The 19,990-nt window shown below is 39.4% G+C and overlaps 1 protein-coding gene across 2 annotated transcripts in view; it reads left to right on the forward strand.

Moving 5' to 3' along the window:
- The window catches only part of LOC138268416 (G patch domain-containing protein 4), a 79,091-nt gene extending 61,164 nt beyond the window's left edge, over positions 1-17,927 (forward strand). For both annotated transcript variants that reach the window (XM_069218029.1, XM_069218028.1), the window contains 7 exons: positions 7,137-7,315; positions 8,084-8,157; positions 9,700-9,792; positions 12,241-12,348; positions 14,475-14,578; positions 16,134-16,184; positions 17,246-17,927. In XM_069218029.1, coding sequence (XP_069074130.1) covers positions 7,237-7,315; positions 8,084-8,157; positions 9,700-9,792; positions 12,241-12,348; positions 14,475-14,578; positions 16,134-16,184; positions 17,246-17,777 — 1,041 coding nt within the window. In that variant the 5' untranslated portion in view covers positions 7,137-7,236 and the 3' untranslated portion in view covers positions 17,778-17,927. The remainder of the gene's footprint in view (positions 1-7,136; positions 7,316-8,083; positions 8,158-9,699; positions 9,793-12,240; positions 12,349-14,474; positions 14,579-16,133; positions 16,185-17,245) is intronic.
- The last annotated feature ends 2,063 nt before the right edge of the window (positions 17,928-19,990 follow it).

The following is a 19,990-nucleotide window of genomic DNA, read 5'->3' on the forward strand; positions in this document are numbered from 1 at the left end:
GCCATTGCTAAAACTACACGACTACATGGCAACTTTAGACCTCAAGGATGCTTATTTCCATATACCAATACACCCATCGCACAGGAAATACCTAAGGTTTGTATTCAAAGGAATACATTACCAATTCAAGGTACTGCCTTTCGGATTAACAACCGCACCAAGAGTCTTTACCAAATGTCTAGCGGTAGTCGCTGCACACATAAGAAGGCAGCAAATACATGTGTTCCCATATTTGGACGACTGGCTAATCAAGGCCCATTCGTTCATACAGTGCTCAAATCACACAAATCAGATCATACAAACCCTCTTCAAACTCGGGTTCACCGTCAACTTTACAAAATCCAACATTCTGCCGCGCAAGGTACAACAATACCTGGGAGCCATAATAGACACATCAAAAGGAGTAGCCACTCCAAGTCCACAAAGAATTCTAAATTTCAACACCATCATACAACGCATGTATCCAACACAAAAGATACAAGCAAAGATGGTATTACAACTCCTAGGCATGATGTCTTCATGCATAGCCATTGTCCCAAACGCAAGACTGCACATGAGGCCCTTACAACAATGCCTAGCATCACAGTGGTCTCAAGCACAGGGTCACCTTCTAGATCTGGTGTTAATAGACCGCCAAACTTACCTCTCGCTTCTGTGGTGGAACAACATAAATTTAAACAAGGGGCGGCCTTTCCAAGACCCAGTGCCACAATACGTAATAACAACAGATGCTTCCATGACAGGGTGGGGAGCACACCTCGATCAACACAGCATACAAGGACAATGGAACGTACATCAAACAAGACTGCATATCAATCACCTAGAACTTCTAGCAGTTTTTCAAGCACTAAAAGCTTTCCAACCAATAATAGTTCACAAATACATTCTCGTCAAAACAGACAACATGACAACAATGTATTATCTAAACAAGCAGGGGGGGACGCACTCCACGCAGTTAAGCCTGCTAGCACAAAAGATTTGGCATTGGGCAATTCACAACCAAATTCGCCTAATAGCACAGTTTATACCAGGGATCCAAAATCAACTCGCAGACAATCTCTCTCGAGATCACCAACAGGTCCACGAATGGGAAATTCACCCCCAAATTCTGAACACTTATTTCAAACTCTGGGGAACACCTCAGATAGACTTGTTTGCGACAAGGGAGAACGCAAAATGCCAAAACTTCGCATCCAGATACCCACACAAACAATCCCAAGGCAATGCCCTATGGATGAACTGGTCAGGGATATTTGCTTACGCTTTTCCTCCTCTCCCTCTCCTTCCTTACCTGGTAAACAAACTCAGTCAAAGCAAACTCAAACTCATATTAATAGCACCAACTTGGGCAAGGCAACCCTGGTACACAACGCTGCTAGACCTATCAGTGGTACCCTGCATCAAATTGCCCAACAGGCCAGATCTGTTGACACAGCACAACCAAAAGATCAGACACCCAGATCCAGCATCGCTGAATCTAGCAATCTGGCTCCTGAAATCCTAGAATTCGGGCACTTGCAACTTACCCAAGAATGTATGGAAGTCATAAAACAAGCCAGAAGGCCATCCACCAGACACTGCTATGCAAGTAAATGGAAGAGGTTTGTTTGCTACTGCCATATTAATCAAATACAACCATTACACACAACTCCAGAACATGTAGTGGGTTACTTGCTTCACTTACAAAAATCTAACCTAGCTTTCTCTTCCATTAAAATACACCTTGCAGCAATATCTGCATACCTGCAGACTACCTATTCAACTTCCCTATATAAGATACCAGTCATTAAAGCATTCATGGAGGGCCTTAGGAGAATTATACCACCAAGAACACTACCTGTTCCTTCATGGAACCTAAATGTTGTCCTAACTAGACTTATGGGTCCACCTTTTGAACCCATGCACTCCTGCGACATACAGTTCCTAACCTGGAAGGTGGCATTTCTCATCGCCATTACTTCCCTAAGAAGAGTAAGCGAGATTCAGGCGTTTACAATACAGGAACCTTTTATACAACTACACAAAAATAAAGTCGTCCTAAGGACCAATCCTAAATTTTTGCCAAAGGTTATTTCACCGTTCCATCTAAATCAAACAGTGGAACTTCCAGTGTTCTTTCCACAGCCAGATACCGTAGCTGAAAGGGCACTACATACATTAGATGTCAAAAGAGCATTGATGTATTACATTGACAGAACAAAAAACATCAGAAAGACTAAACAACTCTTTATTGCATTTCAAAAACCTCATGCAGGAAACCCAATTTCAAAACAAGGTATAGCCAGATGGATAGTTAAATGCATCCAAATCTGCTACCTTAAAGCTAAACGACAGCTGCCCATTACACCAAGGGCACACTCAACCAGAAAGAAAGGTGCTACCATGGCCTTTCTAGGAAACATCCCAATGCAAGAAATATGTAAGGCAGCCACATGGTCTACGCCTCACACATTCACCAAGCACTACTGTGTAGACGTGTTATCCGCACAACAAGCCACAGTAGGTCAAGCCGTATTAAGAACATTATTTCAGACTACTTCCACTCCTACAGGCTGATCCACCGCTTTTGGGGAAATAACTGCTTACTAGTCTATGCAGAACATGCGTATCTACAGCGACAGAGGCCATCGAACTGAAAATGTCACTTACCCAGTGTACATCTGTTCGTGGCATCAGTCGCAGTAGATTCGCATGTGCCCACCCGCCTCCCCGGGAGCCTGTAGCAGTTTGGAAGTTACCTTCAATTATTTATATATGTATCATCTCAACCTTAAATAGGTGCATACTTAGTCACTCCATTGCATGGGCACTATTACTACAATTCAACTCCTACCTCACCCTCTGCGGGGAAAAACAATCGAAGATGGAGTCGACGCCCATGCGCAATGGAGACAAAAGGAGGAGTCACTCGGTCCCGTGACTCGAAAGACTTCTTCGAAGAAAAACAACTTGTAACACTCCGGCCCAACACCAGATGGCGAGCTATTGCAGAACATGCGAATCTACTGCGACTGATGCCACGAACAGATGTACACTGGGTAAGTGACATTTTCATTATTTTCTTTCTTGGCAATAGAAGCATAAGGTGAGTAAAAAGTAGTGACATCCAAAATGTTTGTTCACTCAACTGCACTGTTGCCATACTGTAGAATTACCTGTGGCTCATTGGTTATTGCAAAGTGTGATTCCTTTTTTTTTCTTAAAAAGGGGGATTGCATTTGTGCCAGTTGTGCAGCATTTAGAGCCCCCAGTGCAACAAACGAATTCACCAAAAATACGTAATTCAGTGATGGCTTTGCAAGGGGCCTGAGAACTATATTTATCAGGGGAACCTGAATGATATACTTGTCTCCTTCGAGAAGGGAGGGAAAATGATTTAAAAAACTTTGGAGGGCCTGGCTGTCAACCCCCAAGTTGTGGAGTCGAAGGATCGTTTATCTAGGTAGAGTTGGGTGGCTGGGGTGATGAATAGTGCCCGTCATATGCCAAAAAATTACAAGTCACTGAGGTAACTTGTGTGGGCTCATTCTGTCCTGGAACATGGCTGGACTGGGACATGATGAGGCGCAATTGAACGTTTTTCAAGTCTTTTTTTTAACCCATTAATTCTATGTTTACAAGAAACCTGGTCATCTACTGACTGTATATGTGCTGATTTTTATTTTATTATAATTTTTTTGTACTTTCGTTCAATGCGAGGCACCATGAAATGGGCCATGGCGGGGGGAGGGGAGACTGGAGGAGGGGGGCAATTTTACTTAAGAATACAGTGAACTGGAATCATGCAGTTTTCTTCCATCTGTCAGATTTATGCCTTTTGCATGATATTGGCCTGTCATGACGCAAGAGGTGACCCGTCTTTCGTTTTGTTAGCTAAAATTTATATTCTTCCAGGGAAAATCCTATGACTGTCTGGTGAGTCCGTTCTTTACCTTTGTTTTGGATATTAGCGTGGCTGAAGACTGCACATTGGTAATTATCATGGGTGATTTAAAGGCAAAGGTTTCCAACTCTGCTTCCTCAATTTTATTTCTAATGCCGAAAAAGAGGAAGTGCAGGCTATTACAGAGAGTACTTTTTCAGAGAAAAACTAGAACATACAAATGTGGCTTTATTTTAGTGGAAAATCTGATCTGGTCATCTTGAATGGCCGGCTTTCTGCTGGTGAGCCTGCCCCTTATAATTTCCATTCTGCTTTGGGGCAGAACTTGTTCGACTATGTGATTGTTTCTTATAAAATGTTTGGGGCCTGTTCGCAAGTTACTGTGTTCTCTACTGATTTGAGTGACCACAGTATAGTGGGTGTGGCAGTTGTTTTCAACCTTTAGGAAATAATGCTTGGTAATTCTTCAAATGGTGAGGTTTGCCTCAATAGATTGAACGGGCATACCTTTTGGGCAGCTAAGAATATAGTTCCCTAAGCTCTAAAATTCAAAGTGTATGTGTTAGATCCAATGATTATCGAGGTGACCCTATAACCTTTTTTAGGGTCGTGCATGCACTAGTACATGCTTCTCGCTTGCCAGACTCTGTAAAGGGCTTGGAACCCACCTGTCGCTAACCATTTGTTGGCTTGCACAGAATTCTTCTTTACTGCCTTGTAATTCATCACTGGATGCCAAGCATCATTTCCTTTCCTCTGTATGGAGCAGGGACCAATCACTGATTGATTCAACTTAATCAGTGCCCGTCCACTGCTCTCGATGTGCTTGCAGTAATGTTTTGTTGTTTTTAACTTCTAGTGCCCAGCAAACAGAAGGCTTGTGACTGGCAAAAACGTGCCCAGCTGGCCAAACAAAATTGCAAAGTTATATTTATTATGTGTGTGTGTGTGTGTGTATGCATGTGGGTATGTATGTATGTATATATATTTAATATTTACAACTTTCTTTTATGTTGCAAGAACACTGGGGAAGTTTAACTGGTCCCTGGGGGAAAACAAATTTGAGAGAGTGGACTCGTACCTGAATTTGGGTAAAATCTTCTCTAGCAATGGGTGGGATGACGATCATGTTAACCTTTGTTTGAGGAGAGCCTACAATAGGTTATATAAATTATATTGGAGACGGCACTTTGGTCATGTTTTGTCAGTCTGTTTAAAAAGTCATATAAAAATATGGCTCATAAGGTAAGTCAGGCTAGAGATATTGCCCTTTGTCAATAAATGTGCGAAATCTGGTGTTACAGAAAAGCAATCTTGGGAACAAACCTCAACCATATCTACCATGGAATCTCTCTTATCTGATCCAAAGAATGATTCCGTTGAGATTAGATCTGCTCCCTCTAAGGGTTATTACCAGTACTTGGGATAAAGTGCTAAAGGAGGAGAGAATTAGTAAATTGTCAGTTACATGTTCAAGATTTTAATCATCTAAGATTCGCATGTCCGGTGTTGCACAATGCACGTCCGCACTTTCTAAGTTCATTGATTCGCAAATATAACATTCATTCTGTAGTGGAAGCCCATAAGTGTCTAATGTCTCCTACGAACGGAATGGTTTGTGATTATATTTTCCAAATTGTTTTTGTATAAAAAAAAATAAAAAAAACTTATTTTTTAGATGTTTTTCAACCTGTATTAATGAACTAAGCTGTTCATACTTATAAAAAGGGATCCATGGAATACTCTAATGCTTAATTTTGTTGTAGGTATGATGGAGTCTTGAATGCCTCACGTTGCACAATGCGCTTCATCGCCTTCTTAGGCAACTGATTTTAATTTATAACTTCAGATTTTTTTCTTCGGAAATGTCATTCAATTCTCATATGAGGACAGTAAGAGTTAAACTTTTGTTTAATGAACTGGGCTGCAGCAAGATCTTTTCACATTTTAGGTATGTTTCCTGTGTGTCAAAATTTGCATTTTCAAGTCCGATCTCTTACTCGGAGGACCAATCTTGGATTATGTGCAAGCTCTGTATGGTAGTATGGAGAAAGTCACTTTTTTAAGGATACTACCCCAATGATTTGAATTACCTTGTTGTTTTGCAGGTTTCTCTGTATTCACAGTTGGCATGATTCTTTTATTTTTTTTGTTGTAATCTGTGATGGTATTGTGTACATTTATAATTGTATATATGGTTAATGTTTTTTAGCTTCCGTTATGTGGATCTCCATCAGACTTTTGTTTCATAAATAAAATAAATGACAAAATGTCACTGATACATGTTGGTCCTGGGTACAGGAGGCAACAGCAGGTCCTGTCCCTCAGAGAGCAAGTCCAGAACGCTTCTGATTTTCCATAGCTGCAGAAAGTATTCTGAAGTGGGTTCCTGGAGGTGCCTAATTTATACATGACAGTAGCTGCTGGGTGGTAATGGTTCAGGGCAAGCCCAGAGAAATAGGATAGATGTTCCCAGGCCCAACCCAACCGACTTCAGGCGTTGTCTTGATGGTGAAAGCCTCCGGCCACACTAAACTTGAGCTCAAGGGTTGGTGTGGGGAGTGCACTATGGTAATTCTAAATTCCTCCCACCTCTAACACTAAAATCCAGTTTGAGGCAGCCACCGTACTCTGAGATCGAAGTCTGGCAAGACAGCAACCAGTCAGTGCACCCACAAGGATTGTCTTAGCAACCAGTTTTCTCCCCTTTGAAATTTGCTACATGCTTTGTGTGTGAAGCCAGCAGACTTGTCGAGCAGGATTTGACACTGTAGTCTCAAAAAGGCTGTCCAGGACCCCCACCTCTCCTAGTCCATGGAGTTGTTATGGCCATTCAGATCAGCCTGTTTGCTCCTAGGTAGCATTTTATCCACATCTATTCAAGGCTAACTACTGACTGGGAGAATAAGCAATTTAGGAGTATATTGCTCTGCAAGGTATGAAATGTAGATGAATGATTATTTCCAGTAGACATCTACAGAAATTTGATAGAAAAAGAGGAATATGGGTGGATTTCAAATTATTTTATGCCAGAGCTGTGTAATTATCAAAGTAATCATCCTCTTCTAGACTGATAAGTCCAAGGTTCCTTCATCGGAGCAGATAGGAACAGTGAGTGATGGATATTGGTCAACGGAGCAGGTTGCCTAGCATTTGATTCCTGCTGTCAATGGCAAATACTTCTTTGGTATAAACGTGACCTTGTGTGCCATCACTACCCAACGCTTCACATGTTGTTTTATTTTTTTTTCAGATTGATTTTCACCTTGAGGGCATGTAAATGCACCTTTGTGTAACTGAAGGTGTTGGGTGTTTACTTAAATAATATCTTGAACAACTATTCATTCTCCATTATGAGCGGCCACCGGGAAAGCATGAGCAAGGGGATGAAGTTTGCTGAGCAGCTTATGCAGAATCAAGGCTGGAAAGAAGGTGTGGTTATTGTTTGTTATTAGTAATATTTTTTTCATGTATTTAGAAAAAGATTGGTGCAGAACAGTGACAAATGGTTAGAAAAACAATTATATGGAAATTCGTAATGTTTACTCTAAGGTAGACACAGTGAGTATCACTGTTAAGGCAAGAGGTGGGTGGAGGCATGGGTGGACTTTATTCGCTCCGAAAAAGAGTTCAGGATTAGTTGCTTGTCTACAGTTGAAGGATTTCACAGGTTTGCCCCTTCAGATTTTCTCAGAATGTTGATCTCAGATGTTTTGTAAACTGAAGCTGCAAACAAGATGTCTTACATGCTGCAATAGTATGGAAAGCTGTGTATTTTCTATTAAGTGTGCTAGATTGCATCTGTTAATATCCTGATTTTCAATATGCTATTTTTTCTGACATCCTCTCCCTGTACACTTGCTGTTTCTGGCTGTATTTGTTTTTTACACATTCCTTCTCTTGGAATTAGCTTCACTCTTTCGTTTCTGTTTCGGATATAGATAAATCTATTTCCTTAAGTAACAATGATGAATCCCCTTTCCACACCCCAAAAAGGAGTCATTTTTTTAAATACTAAAGTTGTGCTCTAGGTTTCCGGTCATGTACAGATTAGTACTAGAAACGTATCTGTTCAGCGGTGGCTTAGTTTAACAATTGATGTCCCCATTGTCCTACCAACACCTGCTTTAGGTTTAGTCTGATCAGTGGCACATTTTGTTAATCGTGTTTTTCATGCCTCCTTTTGTTTTATTTGATCAGGCCAAGGCTTGGGCAAAAAAGGAAATGGAATATCCCAGGCCATCAAGGTGAAAATAAAAAGTGGTAAAGCTGGGGTAAGCTATGTTCTTTTGTGGAAAAACAATTTTGTAGTAGTACTTAGTATTGCAGAGCTCACCTTAAAATGTTGATTGGAGAGTTTTATAGTCACTTAACTATTATCTGATTAGGAAATGTTACTTTTTATTTTTTTTATCTTGGGTCAGCAGGTATATGTCATCAAAATTAAAAGAGCAACCTGCATTGTAAAATGTTAATTGGTTAGGTGAATTACCTCAAACTGGGAACAGTGAAGGATTAATTGGAGGACCGCCTGGTGATCAGGATCGGAAACCTTCTGTCTTCCACATGATTCAGTTTGAATTAGTTTGGTCAAGATACATTATTTTTCTTAATGGCAAATTCTAATAGCACTGCAAAGTGCGCAGGTACTATTATTCTGACAGAATACTGCTGGCTTGTAATATTTGTGCAGAGGAGAGTTTATCTACGATCTTGTAAGAAAAGGTGAGCGATTTGATCTGGCACTACATTATATGACTATTGCAGCTTCAGTGCTAGACCCAACATGTCTTTAGTGTGATATTTTGTTTACTTCTATCACGCCTTGGCCACTTCACCCTCAACTTGAGGGGTCAGGTTCACAGGGAGTACATTTATAGTTTGCTGATTGAGCAAGTTGTACCGTAGACCCAAAGTGTAGATAGTCAGTCAATACATTTTTTTTAAATATATTTAGTGCTAGGACCTGAATCCATTTGGAAACAATAGGAAATCAGAAAAATACTAAAACATATAGAACAACATTGATAGGATTTTTGTAAATTCTCCTAAAACATCTACACCCAGATGCAAATGACTGTCAATTTCAAATAGCCGCCAGCTGCTCTCTGCGATCAGTAGTCCCTACCATGTAGTTGCCATCTCCCTTGCAGTCTGTACAGTTCAGAAGACATTATCAAGAGGAATGCTGCTTAGGCGTAGTCAATCAGAAAATGGAAGTTGCAGTGTTTAGGGTTATTTTACCATCTGAATACATAATGTGGAGAACAACCAGGTTGTTTGGGTTTGAAGCCCTTCGCTTGAAACAAAGCATCTCCAGAAGCAAATTGGACCTTTTCCAGTGTACATCACATTCGGCTGTCTCCTCAGAACCATTTAAAGATTTAGTAGCATGGATGTCTCTTCAGATCTATTAACTCGAGATGCAAACCAACCAAAAAAGTGAGCAATTGGTGAGAATGGAACAGAGGTTTTTATAGTTTTGTAAAGTTTTGCATTTTGTTACTGTAATGTAGCACATTTGGTGTTGGTTGTGCTTAAGGAAAACACTGGTAGGGATTTTTTTCATGCACGAGGTTGACTCCTGCTAGCCTCCGATCTAACAATTGATGAATTGAATATGGGGGAGTAGGATTGTAATAAAGGTGATGCTGTTTCATAAAAAAAAGATACCATTAGAGGAGAGGTAGTAATGGTTCTGCTTTTGGGTGGTCTGAAAAGACAATAATTTATATCGACCTTTGGAGATGTTTGAGTGTGCACTGAAAAACTTGTGATGTCTCATGTGCTCAGTTTTTCATGTTTTGTTTGTCTAGGTCGGTCACAATTCTGCAGAACAGTTCACTTTCCACTGGTGGGATCACATCTTTAACAAATCAGCTTCAAGCTACGATGTACAGACTGACAAGGTAAGCAGGTTTACTTAGCTAAATTGACCAGCACAGTGACTTAAAACATAAATATTTTTTTTGTTTTTCCACTTGGACGGGACCTTAACCACTTAAGCACAAAAGGTACTCTGCAGAAGCATAGTCCTTTCCATGGCTTGAAAAGTTAATAGTAAAAAATCCGATTGGCAGGCATCCTTTTGTGGTTAGAACATGTTGATTCTGCCACAGGAAACTGGCTATTCAAAAGCAGCATGAACACATTTTAATCTCTCTAAATCAGGGCGGGCTGTCTCTTCTCACTTCCGTCAGGTGTTGTTGATTGTGTTGTACTTCTCTATTTTCTGATGTAAATTTGATAGGTTCTTCTTGACTCGCAAAGCGTTGTGGTTCATTCCCTGCAGGTGGCAGGTATATACTCTATAGTTCAGTAGATTTGCTAATTTGCACTTCAGATGTCAGAAGCCCTGTACTTTCTTACCATTAATACCATTTTAAGGTCAAGTGCGTGAGCACTTTGACCTGTTGTAGGTGTTGTAGGCTTTTAATCACGCTCACTGCACGCCCTTCACTTTCACTCGTTCCTGGGCTTGCCTTTCAAAAACCACTTGATGTCATTAGTAAATGTTTTCCATTTGTCCCTCTTTCGGGTGGTTTTGTTACCGCCTTGCAGACTGCCCCTGTTGCATGGATTGTGTGATTGCTGATTTGTTTGACTGTGAGCAAACTTTTTTCTTTTTGTGTCTCTCCTTCGCACTCATGGTGCTCTGAAATGTCGACTAATGTTTCAATTTTCATTTTCAATTTATGGGGGCAAGAAAAGTCCAGTTAGGAATTTACAACGCTAATTGCTCTAACTCGAGCAAACACGAGACCCATTGCAATTCAAATGCTTGTAGCCAGTGTTTCCTCCGGGAGGTAATCCAGATTCTGATTGAAGGAAGTTTTGTGTGAGGTACAACACAATTCCATCCAGTTTGATTATTGTTTTCCAGTGATCTGTTTACAAACGGGTGACTGAAAAGCTAGCATCAAACTTCAATATTCTAGACTTGGCTGAAGTTAAAAAAAATACAAAAAAATAAATAAAAGCATTGCTGTAGAAAAACAGAGGACATGTCTTTTTTTTTTTTAAATACATTATCCTAATGTTTCCAGGTTTTGTAATGATATATTGTTTTCACATTCTGAATAACATTTCAAGATTCCTGATTCCTTTTTTTAATTGTAGCATTGTCTCATAAGATGCCCACATCAAAATTAGAAATTGCTGTGTAAAAGCCTCAATGACAAAGGAAAGTGCTATTTGACACTTCGCAGGACAGGAACGGAATCTGCCTTCTCTCAGGGAGAGCAATTGCTGGCCCTTTAGGTTGTGGATCGTATTCCCTGTTTCAGGAATATTTCTCTGTAAAAAACACACAAATCAAGGCACCCTTTTAAGTTATGGCATTTCCTGTGCCCATAGATTTTTAAAAACAAAAAAATGCCTGAAAAGTAGTTTACTTTAAAGAACAGATTACCTCTATGGAAGTGTGCTGAACACAACAATTATGTGAATAACACTGTCACAGTATGGTGATGGTAGCCTCACTGGGGGAAATCAGGTGTACAATTAACCATTGGTGAACTGCATCCCTTATACAACTGATCATGGTCTTTAAACATATTTTCCTGTTAGAAAGTATTTTGTTCTGGTTCCTACAACGTTAATAGCCCACTGCCACACAAGCCTCCATCTAAATTATTATATATATGCCTTAGTACTTTTGATTATTGCTTTAACAGTAAGGTAATGTTATAACTGTGTGTTTTTGGGAGTTTGTTTTGTAACTTGTGAATTTTGTAATGTGTGACGTCACTAATATAGTCTAATGAATTGGATTCATGTGCTACACAAATTGAACTAATAAGTTATCTGTTTTTTTGTATTAATAAACACGAGTTTGAAAAATGTCACCGAAAATCAGTTGATGGAGTAATATATAGGAAACCTACATGTGAAGTTTATCTAGCAAGGATATACAAGGTCGTTTTTCTGATAATTTTCTCGGCCAAACACTATCCACCTATATCGCCTAATTAGTACACAGGCACTGAAGCATCAAAGTGCAGTGCATGTGTCTAGGAAAGTGATGGTGTTGAGGTTAAGACACCTTGCTGGTGTTTACCATCTCTCCAAAATTATCTTCATTGTTACAGGATTGTGTAGTGAAATGTCGTCACGCTCATGAAATCTGGAAAGCAAAAGCTTAGATCAGGTGCCTTTGAAAATTCTGTGAAATATTCATTTTTTAGACAAAGGATAAATGTAAGAACTTATTAAATGGATTCATGTGCAACTTTTGATAGGGAATGCTTATTTAAAATGAATAATAATTTGTGACTAAATGTTCTTGATGGCTACAAAAGATCTTTGAAATTGGTGTTCTAACATACTGTGCCTATCTACACTTTTTCCTTTCCTAGGATGGTGTTCAGATGAAAAGGCTTACAGAGAAGGATCTGGAGATCACCAATAAAAAGCCCCTTAAAGCCCACGCCAATCGAAACCTGTTGTATGGTCGCTTCATAAAGGTAAACAAAAAAAGTGAAACGTGTTACTGAGGGGCATTCTGTATGGCTTACCGGTGATGCTGTACTCCTTGTCAATGTAAGAGCTAACATCTAGGTTCACCACCTCACATACGTCTGATAAAGCTTACATGGGCAGTCAATCTGACTGAAAACATTATGTAGTCCTCCGTGGCTTCAGAGTAAGAAGAGGCCACTAGGGCCACAGAAGAATCAACCTTGTGTTGATGTCCACATGAGGTGTGTTGTGTGCAGTGTCAGCCTCGCTGAGCCTAGCCATTGGTGCCCTCCTCCCCAGATGATCAGACTGCCATACTGTATGCTAAGCCTCTTTTAGCACAGGTGAGTGCTAAAACATGTCTTGGAGAACACTTATTTTTCAAGTCCAGACTCTCTTCTGACATAATTTCCTAGAAAAACGAGCCTTCTATGGTAGAGTCTCGAACTGGAACTGAACAAACTTCATGAAATAATCCTCCTTGGCTTGCACTGCCCAAGGAAATTCAATATTATTTTTCATTCCTCCACAAAGGTGGTCTGTCAACTTATCACCTGCAGGAATGTAAAATGTAAATGAGAAAAAACATTGGTCGTCATGAGGGTGGAGATGAACTCTAATGTTTTAAGCGTAATGTATAGTGCAATTTATTTGTTGGGATGTGATTTCTGATTGGTACAAAGCCCAAGGCTTCAGATCTCGTGTTCTGCTGTCAGTGGTTGCCTCAGCACAAAAGTTAAGAGAACATGTATTTATCTACGTATATTGTATTTCTGTAGTATGAAACTAGCCACAAGGCAGCAGACTACAGTACAATGTCAAAGGCAAGCATAAAGTCTGAGTAATATAGGCGAGGAAGCTGGATGTGAACTGTTAATGCATTGTGATGTAGTATTATTTAAAGAGGGAACTCTTCAATTCTTTTCTAAATTGGACAGAGTTTGAGTGGTCCAGGTGGATAAGGGGATGTTGTTCCAGATCCTGGGTGCATAGATTGAAAAAGCGTTTTGTTTTACTTTCTCTTTTACTCTTCTTAGTCTGCAATCCAATATTGTCCTGGCTGGTGGAGTGCTATGGACCACCAGAGATGATGGGTTTGTCTGCAAGAAAATAAGGGGTGCTGGTTGTGATGGCTTTGTAAATCATGCTGCTTGTATTGAAGATGGTGCAGGCTGGCAGGGGGAGACAGTGGAGTTCCATCAGGGTGGGGTTATGTAATCATATTTCTTTAAGCCCTGGATGAGATGTGCTGCAGCATGTAGGGTGCCAGTGTGGAGCCTGGGTGGCCATTGGGGTGAGTATCTTATTGTCTGGATTAACGTTCAGCTTCTGTTGGTGGCTTAATTGATGGTAATGATATCTGAGGAAGTTCCTAAATTAAGTATATAATCCTGTCCACATGCAAGCTTTAGTTAACTAGATTTTGAAAACTCTGGTATTTGAAGTCCATTTGTTTCATAGAGTTTTTCCTGCGGTGCAGGGCAGTGCTAGGAAGAATAAATGCAAGCAATAATTATTGCAGTTGGAGGCGTAGGTCATAAACCTTGGACGGCGGGTGGCTAATATGAGTTATTTAGAAAGACACTTATGCATAGGATGTGGGGATGGAAATGAAGAAGGCACCTTACACTAAGAGCTGTTGAGGAAGTTAGCAGGTGCCTGAGGAGGCATCCTTGGGATTAGTTAGCAAGAATTATATTTTTTGTTCACCATAATTTAATTTGTAGATATGTTAAATGCCTGAAAAGGGGTCGCCATACAGAGACTGACAATAGTTTAGACAGCTGGTATTAAGGAACCAGTCAACTATTTTCTTCTTTATAGGGAAACAAAACTAGTAATGTCTAGGTGAATTCTTGATGCCAATTTGCTATTCCATAGTAGTCCAAGTCTGACTCTGAAGTTTCTTGTAAATTGGCCATGGCAAATAATATATCCACTATGCTGGCATAGCATGTCTTGTCATGAAATCAGAATGTAATAGCAGTTTGTGTGCCGTTTCTGTTTAAAGGACATTTTCCAAAAATTAAATTTTTGGTGCTTAATGACACTGTAATCTTTTGCACTGTTTGCATTTGATCACTAGCCTTTGAGAGGTGCTGCTTCCTAATGGGTCTTGTCTTATTTGAAGTCAGCAACGTTACTGTCAGGTGCTGAAGAGCCTGCAGAAAAGCCTTTGTCATCTGACAGCAGTGAAGATGAAGAAGAGAAGCTAGACCTGTCGTCTGCCAAAAAGTAAGTGAAAAGCCAAGAGGAGAGGCCGAGGTGGGATGTATAGGTGTCCATGGTTAAAAGGTATTAGAGATACCATTTCCAAGTTGTGGGATCATAGAACCAGCACTAGAAACCACCACGAAATGTGGTTAATTCGTAATTGAATGTGCATCAATAGACAGCACCTCTGCTTGCAGAGAAGTGTATTAATGGAAAATGCCCGTAACAAGACCAAATGACATTATGTATATTAGTCTGGAGCACAAAGTGAGCAACAAAGTTTGAAAAAATTCAAATCTATTAATCTCAGGTCATAGAATTAATAATGTTTTTTCATTTTAATCTCATAGAAAAATGTATAAAAGTGATACCATGTCCATCATAAAAATTGCAGAGTAACAATTATTGCAACTGTATGTTCTGAACACAGTTAACGCGAATTCATTTTAAACAAATATTGGCAAAGCAAATAGGTTTTGCTTATGCCAGATCTATTGGCTTTGTAATGTATTTTTTAATGACAACTGATGGTGGAGTGTGGGGGAACAATCAGCGGACGGGGCGGAGAAAACAAATAGCGGTGGGTGGGCCACCGCAGAAGGAAGGTGACTGGGAGGGAATACAGACACATGCACTGTGTAAGAGTGCATATATAGAAGTAAATTAAAAAAAAAAAAAAAGTGCCTGGCAGGAGCCATATGCCCTAACCGTGACAATCATTTGATTCATCACATCATAATGTTTCAACACAGCAAAATTCACAATACATATCTTGATTTGTTCAAATGCATCCCTGCATATAATTTACATTTTTCTTCACAAAACTCCCTTAGGTCTCTAGCCTCACCGGATAAGTGCTACACAAACTTGGCATAATATTCGTCCCCCTAAGAAAAAAGTTTATCTGCTGTTTGTTTTTCAGGCTAGGTGGCTGTTCTGTATAGCTTTCACCAACTTCTTTAGGTTTTACCTGTTCTCCAGATAAACACTTAATTTTCAACACTGATGCATCCGGACGATTTACCCATACAAAATCATAGAAATTCAGCAGTTTTAGCTATACGTATCTGAAAAAACTATAACACCTGCCGGAGAGTAACTTTAGGCCACAAGTTATAGTTTCTTAATATAAGTATAACTATAGCAGCTGAATTTCTGTGTATTGTGTGTGGTTGAAACGTCACCCTAACTAGAACGTCCCTGTAACCTTCTTTTTTTATTTCAGTGTGTGTGTATGTTATATTTTTATATATACATATATGTTATGGCATCTAATATCTATTTTTCTTTTTAAATAAGGTCTAATATGTTCTTTCTATATTTGGTATGGCACTTAATTATGTTCCAAGGAACCTAGAGAGCTTCTTCCAATTAGACAATATTCATAGGGAAACAAACAATTGTATTAAAGCGTTTAGGACACCCACAGCATGAAAAACCTAGAAATTCATTTTGTTTACCTTTCTGTTCTCCCTCCAAGAATAGTGCCCGAGTGTCATTTAACTATTTTTGCTTATTACGTCTTCCCTGGTTGTTAGAGCTGTACATAAAAGTTCAGGTCTTTCTGTTTCAACAGGATGACTGATGAGGAGTTAGTCCGAGCCTGTGGAGGCCGCACTGCCCACAAGTAAGTTCTGTTTTTCTTTTACAATTTAATCCATTGCATCGGAATGTTTGGCAGCAGTGACCAAAATACTTAAATGCCAGGGCCTGATTCAGAGAGCATATAGGTAAGTAGAATGACTACTTTGCGCATGTAAATTCTCAGTCTGTAAATTGGCACACTCTGGACTACAACATAAATGCTTAAAGTAGGTGTGCAAATGCAGATATATCATCAGTATGACATAATTCACAAATATATGGCTGTGGTTGGTTTGTGGGGGTTTCATTTAGCCTTGCTTACCAAAAAAAATCCAAAACCAATTTTTGCAGGTATTTCAGTGAAAGGAGAATTCCTACTGTGAAAGGGGTCACAAATCCATTCCTATCAAAAGCTTTACTAGGATTTAAATTATGGAAGGATAAACCTTGTTTAAGGGTTGTTGTGAACACTTTCCTTAGCGGAGAAAAATATTGTCCTCGTGAGGCAACAACATTTTTTGTAAATGCCCCATTTCAGTCGTATTTATGCATTATGAGTGTTCCACCATTGTACGCCTTAAACTTATTAAGGAGATCTAAAACTGTGAATATCCTCAAGTACTCCTGGCATGCCGTGGGAATCCTATGGAAGTCAAAATTGTTCTAAATATAGGAAAAGTGCTTTTGGGAAACCTTTAGATTGCTTAATAAAGTGGGCTTTTATGGCAGTAACTCAGGTATTCTCAAATTCAGTGTAATCCATATGTGAAAAGAAACCTTATCACACAGTTCTATAATTGCCATAGGGCCATTAAATAATAAAATAATAACAGTCAAAATGTTAAGTACAGGCTTTTGGCTGGTATTAAAAATAAGATTTTTAGAATCCTGGTTAATGCAGTGTTTGTTTTACAGATCAAGATGTATTTAGCTAGAAATCAAGGTGTACACAAATCTAAAAATGCAAAATGGCTCACTATTATTCTGTCCCAAGAACCAGTAATTTGTATATATGAGCCATGAAAATACTACTTGCATCAAAATATTCAGCACTATACCATATTTGTAAGACAGTAAAAAATAATCCTTTTTCGTTTTGTGTAGGGGAGCACGACATGGTCTTACGATGAGTGCCAAACTTGCCCGGCTTGAGGAGCAGGAAATGGAGTTTCTAGCAAAATATGGAAAGAAGGATCAGAAAGGTGTCCCCACTGAAAAGCCCTCGAGTAAAGGATCAGAAGTGGTGCTTGTTTCAGAAGGTGCTAAAAAGAAAAAGAAATCGAAAAAATCAAAGGCTCAAATGAATGCTTGTCCTTCGGACATCTTTGAGGCTAACACTGCTCTAGATGTACATTCCCCAAATTTAAAAAAGAAACACAAGAGGAAAGCAACAAATTCGACCATTGAAGTGTTGGAACAAACCGACACAGAAATGTGGAATCCGATAGAGAAGTCCACGGAGGAAGAACACGTGGCAGAGCAACAAGTTGAAAACCAGATGGAAATGAAAAAGAGAAAAAAGAAGAAAAAAAAGGAGAAACCTTGTAGAGACTCATCGGAAAACTGTGAAGAAATCCTAGAGAAAAAATGCAAGAAGAAAAAGAAAAAAAGGAAGTTGAAGGAGGACACAGACTGAAACTTACCTCCTTAAACAGTCTTTTTTTTTTTTTTTTTTTTTTTTAACAATTACTGAGTTCTAATTTATTATCTACATCTCCTGCTACAGAACATTCGAGCAGTACAATGAAATTAAACTTACTTTTGATGATACAGTTTTGGAACTTAATTCTGTACTTGTGTCGTCTTTGGGTAGCCACTCTATCTTGAAATGTATGGTGGATAACCTTTGGTTTTCGTTAAATCTGAATATAAGACACCTATTTGGAGACTACTGTAAATTCCAACACATTCTTTTAGGCAGCTATTCAAACCGGACGAGACGGTCTCTGTTGACTTCGCACGTAAAACACGCCCGTCCCGTAAAGTCCTGGAGTACGCATTTCTTCAACTTCGTGCAGTTCACTTTAGCTTATTTAACAAAAGCTTACATACACTCACCTCAAAGTGCATGATTGCTGCCCTTTGAAAAGAAGGGCAAATATGTTTGAGAGTACCAGAGTACTGGGGAGGTCCTTTAATAACTCTCAGAGAAAAATGGGAGAACAAGCAAAAGGTACCAAGAAGGTTAGAATCCCATGTTACGAGATTGTCCTACATTTAAGATAGTAATGTCTCTGGTGGATTTTATGTCGAGACCTGGAGGCCAACATGCAACGATTCTTTATTGCCACCACACGCAGCAGACCCTCTAAAGCTCAGGAACATTGAACACAACAACATTCCTTAAACAATAAAACCCAGAGTCACCAACCTTATTTCTTTTATTGCTGCACAGACGCAGATTAGTGTTATATTATTTAAGTTTGAGTTGAGTTAAGTATCTGGTGTGGAACTGACTGTGTTTATTTTAAATGTTTAAATGATGATGCTCGATTGTTATGCTGGATAAGTTTAGTTTTCAGTTTTAGTTTGAAGGACTACACGTGAATACTTCCTTGAATTGGATTCACCGGAGTGTTGAAGGTTGTTTCAACTATTTAATATCCCATCCTTTGTAGTTAAGGGACAGACTGTAATCTGCTGGCTTACCAGGACACTCAGAATGGGTGCTCAGGATCGTGCAGTTTCTAACTGATGTTAGGCGCAATGAAGGTTCCGGCGCTCACTGATTTGGACAGCCATTAGCAGAAACTATCCTACTGTGCATAAGGGGAGTTGGGATTGAGAGGGTAGAGCAGGTTTCCCACTTGTGGGCGATGCGTCTTTGGTTTGTACAGTCAAACAAAGGCAGCCATTTAGACTGGCCTATGTAGTCAAGCAGTTGGGCAGCTATTTTAGTTTGGTCTATGTGGTTTGAAAGTTTGAATGCTCCGTAATCTGTTATGAAAGATTAATGGTCTTTTCACAGGTGGCCATTCAGTTCGATGAGGAGGTTTTAGATAGGTAATATTAGGAGATTTTTCTAGATCAAAACTTGGTAAATTACTTTAATGTTTTATTCGGTATTTCAAAGCAGATTGGTAATGGAGTCAGAAGGTTCTCAGACACAGAAACTAGGTTTAATAAGGTACATGAAAGACTTTCAACTGAAATATTTAGTAGAATGGAGAAGAACTTAGAAATATTGTTAATAAATCTCTAGCCTCTGAGCTGGTGGCTTTTTGGTCAGCTAATGAGGATGAGTGAAAAACGAGAAGGGGTAAAGTTGCCCACAAGAGATATATATGGACAGTTCATTTGGTAGGGCAAAGAGGAGGAAATCTGCTAAGGCACACCGTGATGTCTGTGGCCACACAATGGGCAAGATAGATCCCTGATGAGTAAGCAGAGTAAAGAAAAGGGGCATATACAGAAATGTTGCCTGTGATGAGGCTTCAGATAGTGCTGAAATTATGATCTGTAGTTTTTTTTTATTTTTTATTCTGGTGAGTAAAATTTGGCCCATTGTGTAAAAAAACAGTTCAGAGTCTGACAGAGGAAGGGAACAAGATACTTTGACTGATCCTTTGCGGGCAGTGTATGTTTTACCCCTTACTTATAAAACATTCTCTTTCTCCAGAATGGGTTCCATTGGATCATGAGGCTGAGTATGTCGGATACTGGATTAGGAGACAAATTTCTAAAGATATGAGAAAAAGACTGTGGTCTTGGTGCCCAGGGCCTTCATAATCTGATAGAGTTCTGATTACTCCTGAATTGGACATAAAGAAACTAGCCTTTCTATATAAAGGAGGTAGACACTCTAGGGAGGGATTGGTTAACGGTCTACGGACATGTCGGATTGGCAAT

This window comes from Pleurodeles waltl, chromosome 12 (genome assembly GCF_031143425.1).
Source record: "Pleurodeles waltl isolate 20211129_DDA chromosome 12, aPleWal1.hap1.20221129, whole genome shotgun sequence".
NCBI lineage: Eukaryota > Metazoa > Chordata > Amphibia > Caudata > Salamandridae > Pleurodeles > Pleurodeles waltl.